The 15,667-nt window shown below is 47.0% G+C and overlaps 1 protein-coding gene across 2 annotated transcripts in view; it reads left to right on the forward strand.

Moving 5' to 3' along the window:
• Window positions 1-15,667, forward strand: part of GNAO1 (G protein subunit alpha o1) — a 137,029-nt gene that overhangs the window by 2,041 nt on the left and 119,321 nt on the right. For both annotated transcript variants that reach the window (XM_072980956.2, XM_072980957.2), the window contains exon 2: window positions 298-340. In XM_072980956.2, the coding sequence (XP_072837057.1) occupies window positions 298-340 (43 nt within the window). The remainder of the gene's footprint in view (window positions 1-297; window positions 341-15,667) is intronic.

The raw sequence follows: 15,667 nt of genomic DNA on the forward strand, positions 1-15,667 counted from the left end.
CAGTCCTTCCCTACTTAACCCCAACAGGTATGTTCCTAAGGGGGGGGGGGGTTAGTGTTTTGCACGGAATACTAGCGCGATCTCTCCCCCCCCCCGAAAAAAGAACCCTCAGACGAACACGGATCCCTTTTTCTCTCTCCCCACCCTACAACCACCCCGCGCAACCATTAGCCCAGCTGCTTCGCCCTCTGTAATCTCCTTTATCTGCTTATATTGTCACATTCGCCCAGCGCTGCTTTTACAGGGGTTTTATTTTTCTCTTTCCCCCCCTCCCCTCCCCTCCCCTCCCCACCACAGGGGCTGGAGAATCCGGAAAAAGCACCATCGTGAAGCAAATGAAGTAAGTCCCTTTTGTGGTTTTCGCCCAGATCAGAGCGCTCTCCTTCCTGCCGCCTGGACGCGGAGACGAGGCGATTTCTCTCTTTTATCCGTAACAAACCCTCCGCCCAACCCGATTCACACACATACCGTGTTTTTAAGCATGTCTCCGGGGGTCGTTTGGTTCTCGGGAGGGAAAGAAACGGAAACATGAGGAGCGCATTTTTTTTTCCTGCTTGGTTCCCCCACCCCGGCCCATCTTTTACAGGAGATAGTGGGGGGGGGGGAACAATCTGGGGGAGGAAAGGCGAGCAGATCCGTGGTTGTATGAATGAGCATCCGCCATGTTTGAAGGGGGGAATCTTAGGGAGGGGTGTGTGTGTGTGTTTTTTTCTCTCTCTCTTCCTGCCTCGCCTAGGGAGGGGGGCCTTGTGAGTCCAGCCTCAAGGGCCTTGGTTGCCACACACACCTTGTGTGTGTGTGTGCGTGTGTGTGTGTGTACAGAGGAGCAAGAGAGAAGCAGCCCCCCCCCGCCCGCTGCCCCCTGCCTTACTCGCGTGTTGCGTGTTTGGGGGGGGGTTGCACAGCCCGGAGGCGTCCGGTGTCTGCTGTTCGCGGCGTTGGTGCTGAAGTTCGTCGGCCCACCTCACCTCCCGAGCAGGGAAGGTGGAGGAAAGGAGGAGGTGGGGTCGTGAGGAGGGGGCGCTTGTCCCAGCTCCCGGGGGGGGGGCGCCGCCATTCAAAGGGGTGCCCACGTCTTTTCTCCTGTTCTCGCTTCACACACACGCGCGCGACCCCGTCTCTGGCTAGCCAGCCGGGGATCTCCTTCCACCACCTCAGGCTCTCTGGCGGGCCATGCATGTGGGGACACGGCTCTCGATGCAGATTTGAAGCCAACCTCCCTCCTCCTCTCCCGGCCCTCCCTTCTGGCCCCCTCCCTCCCTTTCCTCCCTCCCTCCCTCCCTCCCTCCCTCTTAAATTAATTATGCCAGGATGTGGCAAGTGAAGCTGGGATATGGGAGATGATAAATCAGGGCGTCAAGGAGGGAGGCCGGATTCCCTCCCTCCTCCCTTGGGCTGGCGTAGAGACACGCGCGAGCATCCCCGCCCCGCCCGGTCCCCAGCCAGGTCCACCCCAGGAGCTGGGGAAGTAACGGGGCAGATCCCTTCCGTTCCTTTCCGTTCCGTTCCCTGCGCCGCCACTGCATCCTCCGTGCCTGGTAACGGGTTGGTGACACCGAGGGAAAGTCCCACGAGAGTGGTCTCGGTGGGTGCGCGCACGCCCGTGGATGTGTGCGTGCGTGCGTGCGTCTTTCTCTGTCTCTCTGTGTGTGTGCGCGCGCGCGCTCTGGCGCTGGCGCGGGCGCGCAGGGCTGAGCCCCAGTGTGTCAGGCAAACTGGCAAGAGAGGCAGGTATTCCGCATCGCCCTTGACACTCGCGTCGGAGGCGCACTCACACGGATCGCCACGGGCTCGCGCCCGAGCCATCGGGAGTGGTTCCCGTTGCAAGCCAGCCTCTGCGCTCCCTCCTCCATCCCTCGCCCCTCCCAACACACCCACACCCACACCCCTATGCTGGGTTCCAGTTCCATTAGGGAGAGCTGGGCAAAAGGGGCGCTTCACAGGCCAGGAGGCGAGTAGGAAGAGGGGGGGGGGAGGAGAAGAAGAAGGAAAAGATGCGCCTTTAAATGTTATGAGGATTTCGATCAATGGTGTTGCCCTCCTTATGTTATCTGGTGTTTCTTGGATGACACCTCTGGCTGCGAACCGCCCAGAATGACCATTGGTCAGAAAATAAATAAATAAATAGGTTGAGGGTGGAAGAGTAGGGTATTGATGATGATGATGATGATGATGATGATGATGATGATGATGATGATGATGATGATGATGATGATGGGATAGGGAGAAGGAGAACGCCACCAGCGAGCGAAGGCTTTGGAAAGAGTTCTGGATATAGGCAGCGTTTGCTAATTGGGCGGCTGCTAATTAGGGAGTGGGGGGGAGCCTTTCCCTTTCCCCCTCCCGCTCCCCTCCTCAAACGCCACCGCCCAGCCTTTGGGCGGCTCGCACGTTGCTCAGGAGAGGCGCTCCGCCGAGGGCAAACGGCGCGCCATCGGCAAACGGTGTGCGCCCGGACGCCCGCAGTGGGGCCGATACTGGCGCGCCTGTGGCACCGCTCGGAGGCACGGCCGTTGGGGTGGGTGGGGGACTACAAAGCCCATCGTTGGCCCAGCGGGCTGGGGGATGCTGGGCGCTGTAGTAGTACCCCCTCCCCACAAGGTAACCTTCCCCACCGGAGCTCGGCTTGCAGACATAGCCTCTCCGCCGCCCCCTCCCTCCCTCCTTCCCTCCCCCGACGGGCCTCGTCCAGATTTCAGACCGGTCCGGCCATGGGCAGCGGCCCGCCGAGGCCAAGCGGGAGGGTCCGGGGGAGATCGGGGATGAGGGCGTAAAAGCCGGTGGCTGAGGCTGGCCTGGTTCAGCGGCTCCCTAGGCTGCCCGGGAGTCGCCTCTCTCCCCGTAGCTCCGTTAAGGAGACCCTGCCCTCCATCCCATAGTGAGCCCTCCAAAGGAACAGTACACCCTGAAGGCTGAAGTGCCTTTGAGCCTCTGGAATGGCAGCCTACTGCACAGTTACTCGGGAGTAAATATGTTGCACGGTACCATCTGAGGCACTTGGAGGCAAGATATATTGAATGCAGTGGGACTTTACTCCCAGGTACAGGATAAATCATTGAAAGAAGTCATTGTGGAATGCACAGAATTTGTTGGCCCTGTTCACCGCCACAACCACCTGATCAGGTGGGCCACTTTAATTCCTATTTGCTAAGGAAATCTTGAGGACATCTGCTGGAAGGGTGAAAGCATAGCCAGGGGGTTCTTTATCTCCATATATATTCAAATTTATATATGACCCCAAGTCTGTTTCTTCTGTTTGATGAATATGGGTGCAGCTTGGAAAGCTGATTATTTTCCTTAAGCGGGTGGGGTGGAGACAAAATCCCTGGTGGGTGTGTTAATGAGACGCTGTCAACTTTACACCCTTGCGAAGTGCCATGTTTACCGTCAACACAAGGCAAAGCCATCTAGATGGACTATTGATTGGCTTCACTTGACTCATTATGGAAAATCATCTTCAGCCTTGAAGGGGAAAAAGTGCACAGAACTGCCCGCTGAGTCCTCACACTAGGCCACTGGTTCTCAGCCTTGGGACACCCAGATGTTCTTGGACTACAACTCCCAGAAGCCTTCACCGCTAACGGTGTTGGCCAGGATTTCTGGGCATTGCCATCCAAGAACATCTGGAGGCCCAAAAGTGGGAAGCAGTGCCTGAAACAGAGACAGCTTTGGGTTGCAAGGGGATTACTGCCTTTTCAAAAGGTGAATCCAGAGCAACTCCTTTCCGCACCATGTCTTGTTCCCATCAAAATGATGAAACAGTTCTAAACCTGCTGTTTAGGAGAACACGTAAGATGTTCACAGCAGCCTGTCATTTGTTAAAAGCCTGCCCGTTCCAAAAAAAGAGAGAGAGATCTCCTGGAGAGAGGCTGGACTTGATGAGGCATAGGGTCCCTTCCAGCTGTGCACTTCTAAGTAGTTCTTAGGAGGCCCCAAACCCAGATATACACACTGTTGTTACCCAGTGCGTTGCTTCATTGCTCTAGAATGGAAGTTCAATGGCTGTTTCTAGTAGTGCCTATCTCTTTGGTTGACTGTGGTCAAAAATGGGTCTGCAAGCTAGGTCAGGGGTGAGCAACTTGTGGCTTTCCACATACTGATAGCATCTAATTCCATCTTCCACTGTCCTTGGATTTTCTGGGTAAGGCTGATGGGTGTTGCATCTGGAGGGGGGGAGAGGCACATGTTCTGAATCCGGAACCAGGTTTCTCTGTGGCTCAGGATGTGGCTTGAAGAAGCATCCTTATTAGAATCCTTGTGAGCAGGCTGGGGGGGGGGGCAACGTAAAGCACCTGTGACCCTGATTGGTAAAGTAGTTCCTCCCCTCTGTTGCATCACCATGTTAGCACTGCCTTAGCCATCCATGGATATACTTGCAGAGAATATTACAGAGAGCATTGGAGGCTTCTATGGCATTGACAGCTCTCCGTGATTTGGATTCTGAACTGCCCAAGAGGTTCCTTGTAGACAACCATGGCATAAAGCTCTTCTTCTGCACACGGTTTACCTTGTACTCGTGGAGGCCAGGGGTAGACTCAAGTGGTGGTGGTGTATCAGAAGCAGGGCCCCTAATTATATCCTCAACACCTTTAATGATGTCTGAATAGGCTTCATAGTTCATTTATGTATTTATCAGCATGACACCCTAGGCACAGCCCATCTGATTTGGTCAGCTTGGTAGGATCAGACCTAGTGAGTATGTGGATGAGAGACAACCCCAGAATATTGGATATTGTGTTAGAGACACACACACACACACACACAAGGGCCAGTCAGTACTGGGCACCTTTCTATATGCTTGAGAAAAGGAAAATAAGCAAGAGCTAAGCAAATTTAGAAGACTCAGTAGACCAAGTTCAAAGCTTTGCTTGGCCATGAAACTCCCTGGGTGTGTCTGGCAATAATAAACTATACCTTAAACATCTCACAAGTCTTGGAAACCCGGCTAAGGTCACCATGGCAGCACACGATAACAACAAACCTTATTTATTTGGGGTCCATATATGGACCTTTTCTACTGGATTCTTTTTTTCCCCTGTCTGTGACCACTCCTTGTGTTGGGTTGCTAGTGGGTGAGGCATATAATTCTTTTATTTTAAAGTGGAGACCTGACCGTGCAGGAGACCTGATTTTAAAAATAACTCTCCCTAATTCTTCTGCAGTCAAATACTTGCAGTATTGAATGGAAGGTTTAGAATTTAAGAGTTGGGCTTGCTTTTGTGTCTCCTTTCACACAAACGGTTTGTGCAGGGCTGGCTGATGGTTTGGGGCTGCAAAGTTGGAAGATGGTTATTGATTGGTTGTTGTGTGTTTTTCGGGCTCTTTGGCCGTGTTCTGAAGGTTGTTCTTCCTAACGTTTCGCCAGTGTCTCTGGCCGGCATCACCAGAGCACAGAGTGCTGTCCTCTGAAGAGGCCGGCCACAGAGACTGGCGAAATGTTAGGAAGAACAACCCTCAGAACATGGCCAAAGAGCCCGAAAAACACACAACAACCATTAGATCCCAGCTGTGAAAGCCTTTGTGAATATATGGTTATTGGTTGGTTGGTTGGTTGGTTGGTTGGTTGGTTGGTTGGTTGGTTGGTTGGTTGGATTTATACCCTGCACCATCTGGCAACTAGGCCTCTGTGGGTGGTTGTGTTCCTTCTGCTCAGTTCAGAATAATGTCAGAGGACTGGTCCAAGAACTAGCGATGGGCTGGGAAGGAGATGAGACTTGATGGGAAATGCTTTAGATGAATACCAGGGAGATGGCTATGTTTTCCTTTCTGGCGGGAGATGTGTTGCTGTTATGTAAGGGGAAGTAGAGCTTAACACAAACTGGTTGTGGAACTGGAATGGATTAAACAATTGGCAGCCTTTCCCAGTGTTTACAGAAGGATTAGAGGTGTGCAGATTCATTGCTTTGGACTACGTCTCCCATAATTCCCCAGCAGCTATAGCTGTAGTCCAAAAACACAAATCTGCACATCTCTAATATTAATTGCTTTCAGTTTGGTTATGCCTTGGATCCCAGCTTCGGACTTCCGGCTATCGAGATGTTTTCTGTCACTGCTTGTGTTCGATCCAGTCTTCAATACTCCCTTGACACAAAAAGCAAAAGTGATTGTCAATTTGTGCCTGGAATATGCCACATTAGACTGCAGGTGGGCGCCTGATGCTCCACCATACCAGAAAAAAACCAAAAAAATAAAAGGGGGGGGGAGGAATCCCTAAACATAAGGATTCTTGCCCTTCCTTCTTCTTCTCTAACATAGTAATGTCTAAGATCCAGCTTGTTCTCCTGGAGGTTAAGGAATATTGAATTCTATGGGCCCTTCCAGTCCTTGAAGGCAGTATAGCCCAGACACAGTTTGACCACAAAATTTGCTCTTTATAACACTCTGCCCACACCTTGGTTTCTCTGCGTTGTTTTGTCTCCCTCCTCCCGTTTATCCTGAAAACAGCCTTGCGACTTGATGGCTGAGTAGAGATTTCAATCTGGATCTCCTTGGTTCTCATCCAGCACTCTGATAGGTGCACTTCTCTCTCTGAAAGAAGCAAACATCAGGCAGAGTTAGGCTTTGCACTGCTCAGTTATGTGGTTTTATTTCTTCTGTCCTTAGTTTTTTTTTCACGAGGCTGCTCTATCCAGTGGCCTCCAGTGCCTTTCTCTGGATGTAGCCGTGTTAGTCTGCTCAAGTTAGTCTGCCTTGCTAGATGATGATAATCCCATTCCACTGAAATCACTGTTTAGCGAAATCATCATCTAGCGAAAAGCATTTCCCCATTGGAATGCATTGAAACCTGTTTAATGCATTCCAATGGGGAAGAATTGTTGTTGTCTAGTGAAGATCGGCCATAGGAAAGCCGCTTTGTGAACTGCCGATCAGCTGTTTAAATAGCTGTCTTGCGAAGCTTAGACCCCGAAAACACCTGTTTTGTGAGCATAGGGGGAGCTGTCAAAATCGTCGTCTAGCGAAAATTGGTTTGCGAAGCAGGGACCAAACATTGTCCAGCGAAATTCCCCCATAGGAACCACTGTTTTGCGAATCGCTATAGCGATCGCAAAAAGTCAATGTCTAGCGAAAAAACTGTCATGCGAGGTAACTGTCTAGCGAGGCACCACTGTATCAGACAAAAAGAAAAGAGAAGAAAAAGGCAAAACCAAGAGTCGAAAATGTTGTGGCCCCTTAAAGACTAAGTGCTGTGTTTTCATGTGAGCTTTCACGGTGCAAGTCCCCTTCCTCAGACATGAGGGTGAGACTGTATGATTGTCATATTCATACATAGTCCCATGACTAGGTAGGAAGACAGTTAATGGACACCAAAGTGACAATGGTTATTAGTAAAGGAATAGGATGATCAGGCTGTGAACACTAATAGTTATCAGTCTACAAAGTAACAATAACAGAATTGACATAAATGGCAAACTGTGTGAATCAGTGCAGGATTTCACGCTTGGTACAGATGTAAATACCTTTTAAAGCAACGAGTCTCCAGCATCTGTGTATACCTTACCTCAGCTGTTTCTTGTTCAAGTCTTCTCTGTAGTGTTTTCCTCCTCAAAATGGTGATTTTTCTCATCATTCAAAGGGTAGCCAGGTAGACTGAAATTTTTTGAAACAGGTTTTTGTGTGTTGCCATTCCTCAGGGCAGATATATATATGTCCGTTCATTCATCTGCGTAGAGACTGGCCGTCATGTGACCATCATGTCATCTCACTCTTACATCTGAGGAAGTGGACTTAAGCCACAATACCTCACGTTAACATGCAGCAAGCAGTCCTTCTGTGCCACAATGTGTTTGTCTTATGTTTTCTTTTTTGCTTTTATTTTAATTTTGTTTTGATTTTTTTTTTGTCTGAGATGCTTGCACAGACGAACAGAGCTCCTCCTTTGAAAACTACAAATTTGAAAGTGGCAGAGATGGGATTTGAGGGAGCCCAGCTTTGTACATTTGCTTCACGGTCCTGGTGTGACCGCCTGCTTCCAGCAAAAGCTGAAACAACAAGAATTCAGGACTCAGGAAATGGCCTAGCCTTGCTGGAAACAGTACAGCTGTTTTCTCCACAGATCTATGCTCTGCGAGTATCGGAAAGCGCATTCCTCACAAGTTATTTGTGGGAGCTGAAAATAGGCCTGAGGTGTTATCCAGAAGATTAGAAAGACAGAGGCCTGGTAAGGCCGTCCGCACAGAGCTGTCCGGCAATAGGAGTGTTTGCTTAGGAGAGAGAAACTGGCATTGCTTAGAAAGATGGCTCAGTTTGAATACAGATGGGTAGAAATGTCACAAAGATCAGAATAAGCTTCCTAGGAGAATACGGTGGTACCTCGCTAGACGATGATAATCCCTTCCACTGAAATAGCTGTTTAGCAAAATCATTGTCTAGTGAAAAGCATTTCCCCATTGGAATGCATTGAAACCTGTTTAATGTGTTCCAATGGGGAAGAATCGTCGTTGTCTAGCGAAGATCGACCATAGGAAAGCCGCTTTGCGAACCAGCAATCAGCTGTTTAAATCTCTGTCTTGCGAAGCTTAGGTCCCGAAAACACCTGTTTGCGAGCACAGAGGGAGCTGTCAAAATCATCGTCTAGCGAAAGTCGGTTTGCGAAGCAGGGACCAAACATTGTCCAGTGAAATTCCCCCATAGGAATCACTGTTTTGCGAATCGTTATAGCGATCACAAAAACCAATGTCTAGCGAAAAACTGTCATGCGGGGTAACTATCTAGCGAGGCACCACTGTATGTGGAGTTGGTAAAAGGGACTGGATGGAAGATGTTTCTGGCATGCCAGTCAAACTGAGTTGTGCACAGATTTTTCTTGATAAGGGGTGGCAAATGGGCTGGGCAGATAAAACTGTCACCATTGAATAATATGTTGAACAATTTGCAGAGCTCAGAACTATGTTGTTGTTGTTGTTGTTGTTGTTGTTGTTGTTGTTGTTGTTGTGTGCGGTGAAGTCATCTCTGACATATGGCAGCCCTACAAATGAGCCATCTCAAAAATGTTCTTATCCTCAACAGCCCTGCTGAGTCCTTGTTGACACAAGCCTGTGGCTTCTTTTAGGGAACGGGTCCATCTCGTATTTGGTCTTCCTCTTTTCCTGTTGCCTTCCGCCTGTCCCAGCATGATTGCCTTTTCCAGAGAATCCTGCCTTCTCGTGGCGCAGTGGTTAAAACGCTGTACTGCAGCTAAAACTGTGCTCACGACCTGGGGTTCAAATCCCAGGTAGCCGGCTCAAGGTTGACTCAGCCTTCCATCCTTCCGAGGTCGGTAAAATGAGTACCCAGCTTGCTGGGGGGGCAATGTGTAGCCTGCATAATTAAAAAATTGTAAACCGCCCGGAGAGTGCTTGTAGCGCTATGGGGCGGTATATAAGTCCAATAAATAAATAAATAAATAAATAAATAAATATGCCCAAAGAAGGATAGTCCCAGTTTCAAGATTTTTGGCCTCCAGAGATACTTCAGGCTTGATTTGATCTAGGGCCGACTTGGCAGTTCAGGGTATCTGCGAAGCTCTCTCCAGCTCCACATTTCAAATGAATCAATTTTTTCCTCCTGTCAGCTTTCATTATTGTCCAGCTCTCATACCTATACATGGTGATTGGGAATACAAGAATGTGGATGATCTTGATTTTAGTTTCCAGTGACTCATTCTTATGCCTGACGATCTTTTCTAATTCCTTCATTGCTGTCCTCCCGAGTCTCAGTCTTCATCTGACTTCTTGGCTGCAGTATGATTATTATTACCAGAAATTGCATTCCTAGAATCCCAGATGTTGGGCGCTATAGTCCGATCTTTGATCATTTCCTGGGGAGGTTCGCATGTAGAGATGTGCACCGAACCACCAGTTCGGCAGTTCGTGGTAGTTTGTTCTTGAGTCAAATGGGTGTTCGGTGCTTTCCAGCCCTTTCTCCTCTGGTGAGTGCCCATTCAGAGGCAGTTCCTGGAGGAAGTGGGAGAGAGAAGCCATGGTGGCCACCCACCAGAGAAGGTGGAGCAGGGAAGCACCAAAGACATATTCGGCCGAAGGACAAACTGGGAGTTCGTGCCCATCTCTAGTCACAGGACTTCTTGTGTCTTCTTGAATTGCATGGATTCATCAAGGGCAGGTTTAGGTCATTTGTGGCTTTCCAGATGCAGTTGGGTTGAAACTCTTACCCACCCTAAGCATTCTAGCCAATGGTAAGGGCTGCAGCCCAACATCTGGAGGGCCTCAAGTTGCAAACGTAGATATGATAAAGGTTAGGCATTTTGTATTTTTTTTTCTGAACTACCATACCCAGAAGTCTGCTGGAACTGCCCAAGCTAGAAGGTTTTAGCCAGAAGAAAACATCTCCTCTTGGTGTTTGATAATAACTTACAACTAGTGTACAAATAAGAAAAGATTCCTCCATTTCTGAGTGATGAAGCAGAGGAACTCCACTCCCTGGACAGGCTAAGCCTGGTGGCACTGCAAAGCATTATAGGTATTGAGAGTCACCTTGTTCAGAGCATAAGGGGCAAGGAGGCTACAGTACCCCTAATGCTTTGCGCCCATCTCTGGACCCAATCCATGCTGCTGCTGTGGAGCAGAAGACACAGCCTGCAACCATTTTGTAACAGAGACTCTGCTTCTCTGGGTAGTTTCTGGTGGCTTTGAAGGGATGGGGGAGACGGCTGCCTTATTTCTTCTTTCGTGATGTACACCGCATGCTTTTCCTGCTGATTCCCAGAATTACGTTTGTAGTTTGCTCCTGGCAACCCTCTTTACCACCCCAGTCTGGGAACGTGGCTCCTGAGGGGCCTTTAATTCCACTCTCATCTGTGCAGTGAACTATTCATTATGTGCCTTAAGGACAGCCTGCTGTTAGGTATATTCAGTTTTAAATTTCTTTTTAAAATGTTGCGCTTATTCCTGGCACAAGTAATTTACCTTCCATCAATTGCAAAGGAAGAAGTTAAGTGTGTCAGTTCCATTGAAATCAATAGGATGCAGAAGTTCTTCACAGCAAGAGTTGGCAAGGAGCTTTAGAGATTTGTGTTTCAAGAGACTGTGGTGCAAACCTTGCCTTTCATGCCTCTCTAACTATTAACCGCTGTGGTGTAGTGCAGTGGTTGCCAACCCTGGGTCCCTAGATGTTCTTGGACTAAAATTCCCAGAAGCAAACCTTCGTCCCTCAGAACATCTGCAGCAGGGCTGTGCTCTGAAGCACGGTTCAGGGCAGTGACAGCTGGTGACTCCAGTTTTGGAGATCCTGTGAATCCACATCACGTTTTAGCCTGCTCTTTCGAGGAGCGATCTCAGGTGTTGAACACTGCCCTCAAAATAGGTTCAGCACCTTGGTTAGCTCCTGGAAAGGGGAAACAAAAACATGGAGAGGATTCACAGCATCTCGGAAACTGGAATCATCAGCCACTAGTAGAAGAGTGCAGATGTTTGAATTTCCCCATATCTGCCTGGAGGATGTTGGGAGATGTAGTCCAGAAGTGCACATTTGCACACTTCTAGCCACTGCTAGCGTACCATCTGACTTTAGGGTCTTAAGAAGGAAGAAGGTTCTTTTCCAAATATTTTCAAGACTGCAAGTTAAATTCCATTCTCTTTCTGTTTTGAGAAAATCACTCCAAAACAGGGTTCTTCTATCTATCTATCTATCTATCTATCTATCTATCTATCTATCTATCTATCTATCTATCTATCTATCTATCTATCTATCTATCTATCTATCTATCTATCTATCTATCTATCTATCTATCTATCTGTCTGTCTGTCTGTCTGTCTGTCTGTCTGTCTGTCTGTCTGTCTGTCTGTCTGTCTATCTATCTATCTATCTATCTATCTATCTATCTATCTATCTATCTATCTATCGAGAGACGCCATCTAACAGTGGCGTCTACATTGGCTTGGGCATGTCATGAGAATGACTGATGGTCAGATCCCAAAAGATCTCCTGTATGGAGAATTAGTGCAGGGAAATCACCCCAGACGGAAACCACAGCTGTGATTCAAGGATACCTGCAAGCGGGATCTGAAGGCATTAGGAATGGACCTCAACAGATGGGAAACCTTGACATCTGAGTGTTCAGCCTGGAGCCAGGCAGTGCATCTTGGCCTCTCCCAATTTGAAGAGACCCTTGTCCAGCAGACCAAGGCAAAGAGGCAGTCCCGAAAGCAGCAAAATCAGGGAGCTGGACGGGGTACAGATTGTACTTGTCTTCAGTGTGGAAGGGATGGTCACTCTCGAATTGGCCTTCTCAGCCACACTAGATGCTGTTCCAAGACTTCTATTCAGAGCACATCTCTTGAGACTGAAGGATGCCTACTAAAACCAAGAACAAATCTCACAAAATATGTGCCCGTACCATTCACCCCAGTGATACCTTCTAAGTAGAGAAGAACAAAACAGGGCAAAGAGATAAGAACAGCCCTCCTGGATTCTTGCAAATCTGGAAGCTTTCGTAAGGGTCCGTGAGTATCATTTGCGTTTCCCGGTCCTATTGGAATGATGTATTGGAATGATGATGTCATAATTTACAGGTGAAACCCCTGTCCATATCCCCCAGGTCACCTGTTCAAGATGATACATAGTGTGCTTGTTTCCTGTTCATTGATTTGCCAACCTGTCCGGGGAGGTATTATGTTGTTTTGGCCCCTGTGATTCATTTGAAAAAGAAATACAGCTTGTCTATGATAGAGGTCGAAAGAATACTTCCAAAATTATTCATCCTTGTCAATTCAGTCTTAAATCGACAACGTAACTCAGTAAAGAATCTTAAAGCCCCATAAGATTGCTCTCTTCCTGGTGAAAGCAGGACAAGAAATGCTACTTTCCCTACCCCCCAGGTTCTCATAATTTGAATAAAACTAGCATCTGTTCTCTTTGAGAGGCAAAGCACACGCACGCAGCAAACACCGAACTGTTGGCTGGTGGTTGCAAATTTTAAAAAGATGCAAATAACCCTCAGAATGTCTTTAATCTGTAAAATTTCATGCATCGATGCAGCAGCCACTTGTCTTACTTATGTAGAGATGTTGTTGACGTTCCTGATGGAGTACTGCTGAATCTTTGGGGAAAATCCTAATTCCCGTTCCTGTCTCTTGTAGAGAATCTCACCATCTTGTGAGTGAGAAGAATTATTTTGCTGTTCTTCGGGAGCTTAAACGAGACCAATGAGGAGTTTTACCCCAGGGCTGAACTCCTGCTGCTTAGCACTGTACGTTGCCGTAGAGTAAGCCCATATTCAGTGAGGATTTAGTGAATCCATCATAGGTCCCATTGATCTAAATGGGCCTGTTCTAATTGGTGCTTATTTTACCATAGTCAGTAGTAACTCCATCACGTCATCAGTTGAAGCGATGGAGACACTGACTCACTAAATCCGCACTGATCCGGTGAGCCAACATGGGCTCCTGCATGTAGCCAACTCCAGCCGTGTATGTTTGAAATATATTTCCAACCAGCACCACATCTTTGACTGTATGTCTGGGTAGTTATTTTTCAGGTCATTTGAATCACTGATTTTGTCTGAAATCAGAGTTCTATCGCTATGGCACATTATGAGATGTTGGTGAGAGTTGATTTTGCTGAAAAGACCTTGAAGCCCGGTTGTTTTCTCCTTATAATTTTTTTAAAACTTGTAAATAGAGATGAGCACAAGCTAGAAAAACGGTGATTTGTGATGGCTACCCACGGACCACGAACTGTCATGAACCTCCTGAAAAACAAACTGGTTCAGTGTTGGTTTTTTGGGTTCATGCCAAGGGGGGAGGGCTGCTACAGGTACTTTAAGCAGTGCTCTGTTTTTTTAAAAAAAATAACCTGAAAAGCAACTTATAAACCTGTTATATCATCAAAATAAAAGTGACTTGTTCAGGGATACTGAAGAAATCCGGGTTGTATCCAAAACTAGATGTTCCACAGTTCAAAACGAGTTATCCTTATGCTGTTTTTTGTGCTTGTAAGAAAAGAAATCAGGCACCCTATTTCCCCCCCCTGTTCATACCTTGGATTCCTGGCAATGCAGATTTTTTTTCTTACCTAAAAAGTTCAGCCTCGACACATTTCAGAAGTCACCTTCATCAGGAGTGAAGCATAAAATAAATATATATATTAATTTTGAAACAGCTGGCTTGAGACAGTTACAGCTCTCTCTTTTTCTTATCTATACAGTTAGTAATGTAACACATGAATAAACATTCACATAACATAATCTTTTATATTGTTAACTCTATAGTTTAAAAAGAGCTGTAACTGTCCTGAGCCAACTGTTTCTAAATTAGCATATATTAATATATATAAATATATGTATATCTGCATTGCCAGCATTTTTATACATCTTAACATTCAGTCTCCCATTTGCCACCAGTCCTCTCTGCTTTTGTTTGCCATACCCTGGATCCTGCCAGGCGTAGTTTAGAAACGAAACTTCTCATGGCTCTGGTGGGCCATTCTAGCAATATCTGTGTTACTCGTACTGGGGCAAAATATCTGTACAAAAAGAAAGAGAAATAGAAGGCTAGACAGATACAGGAACAGGTGATACCTTTAAGCAACCATTAAGAATACTGTATAAAACAAGACAAAAAGCCAGCTCTCGGGGATAAAGCATCTTCTTCAAGGCTGGGCATCAAGTTCTCGTAGGCAGTTCTAGTCTACATGCTGTTATTAATATCTCAGATCTATGTGGCTGATGATGCAGAGTTTCAGAAAGTCAATGCATCTTTTATGCTGCCATTGCCTGATTGATCCCTGTCTTGACTTGAGACATCTGTATTGTCCTAATAAGAAACGTTGACTTGGTCCCTTAGAAGTTTTTTTGGTAACCTATCTTTGTGTTCCTTTCCACACCCCCACCCTTGTGCCTCTTTCCACTGCCCAATTTAGCTATGGGGTGGATTTTATAGCCTTATAGTTTTATGGCTCAGCAGAAATCCCGAACTGCTGTATCAGCTCAATACTTTTCAAGGTGGCTGCTGCAGCAAAGCAACTTCTTAAATGAGGATCCTGCAAAATCTCTGCATTTTAATGTCTTTGGATGAAACGGGTTTGGAGTAGAAAACAGGTTTTCTCTTCCATGGGAGAAAAAAAATACAGATTCACGAGAAGCCAGCATTTCAGAGGTCCTCCTTCTTTCTAAAGGGGTGTCCAGAGTTTGGCCTGGGTAGAGGGGGGTAGTATTTCCATGCCAGCCATTAGCACTGGTCATTTTGGCTGGGGATGCGGGGATCTGTAGTCCCCAAAATTCCCTTTTCCCCAAACTCTGCTATTTGCCATGAGTACCCAATATTACTGGAGTTTTGGAAGAGGTAGGCGTGTTAGTCTGTGCAAGTGTATCAGGCTAAACAAAGCAAAACAACAACAACAACAACAACAACAACAACCATGGGGGGGGGACAAAGCCATGTGGCACCTTAAAGACTAACCATTATATTTTAATGTAAGCTTTCATGGATACGTGCACTATTTATTTATTTATTGGATTTATGCTTGTTAAGTAAGGCATTAAGAGAAAGCAGGCATGCGTATGCACAAAAAAACAGGCTACCAAATACAGAACAGTATACAAGGAGGTGCCGTGATTTTGTTCTGGGAAGCCCAGATCCAAATGCAACCTCCTACATGGCTTTCTTAGGCAGTTTAGACCATGCTACTCACTTTTAAAAATTATAAAATGTTTATAAGATACCCTTTACAGAGA

Source organism: Pogona vitticeps, chromosome 10 (assembly GCF_051106095.1).
Source record: "Pogona vitticeps strain Pit_001003342236 chromosome 10, PviZW2.1, whole genome shotgun sequence".
NCBI lineage: Eukaryota > Metazoa > Chordata > Lepidosauria > Squamata > Agamidae > Pogona > Pogona vitticeps.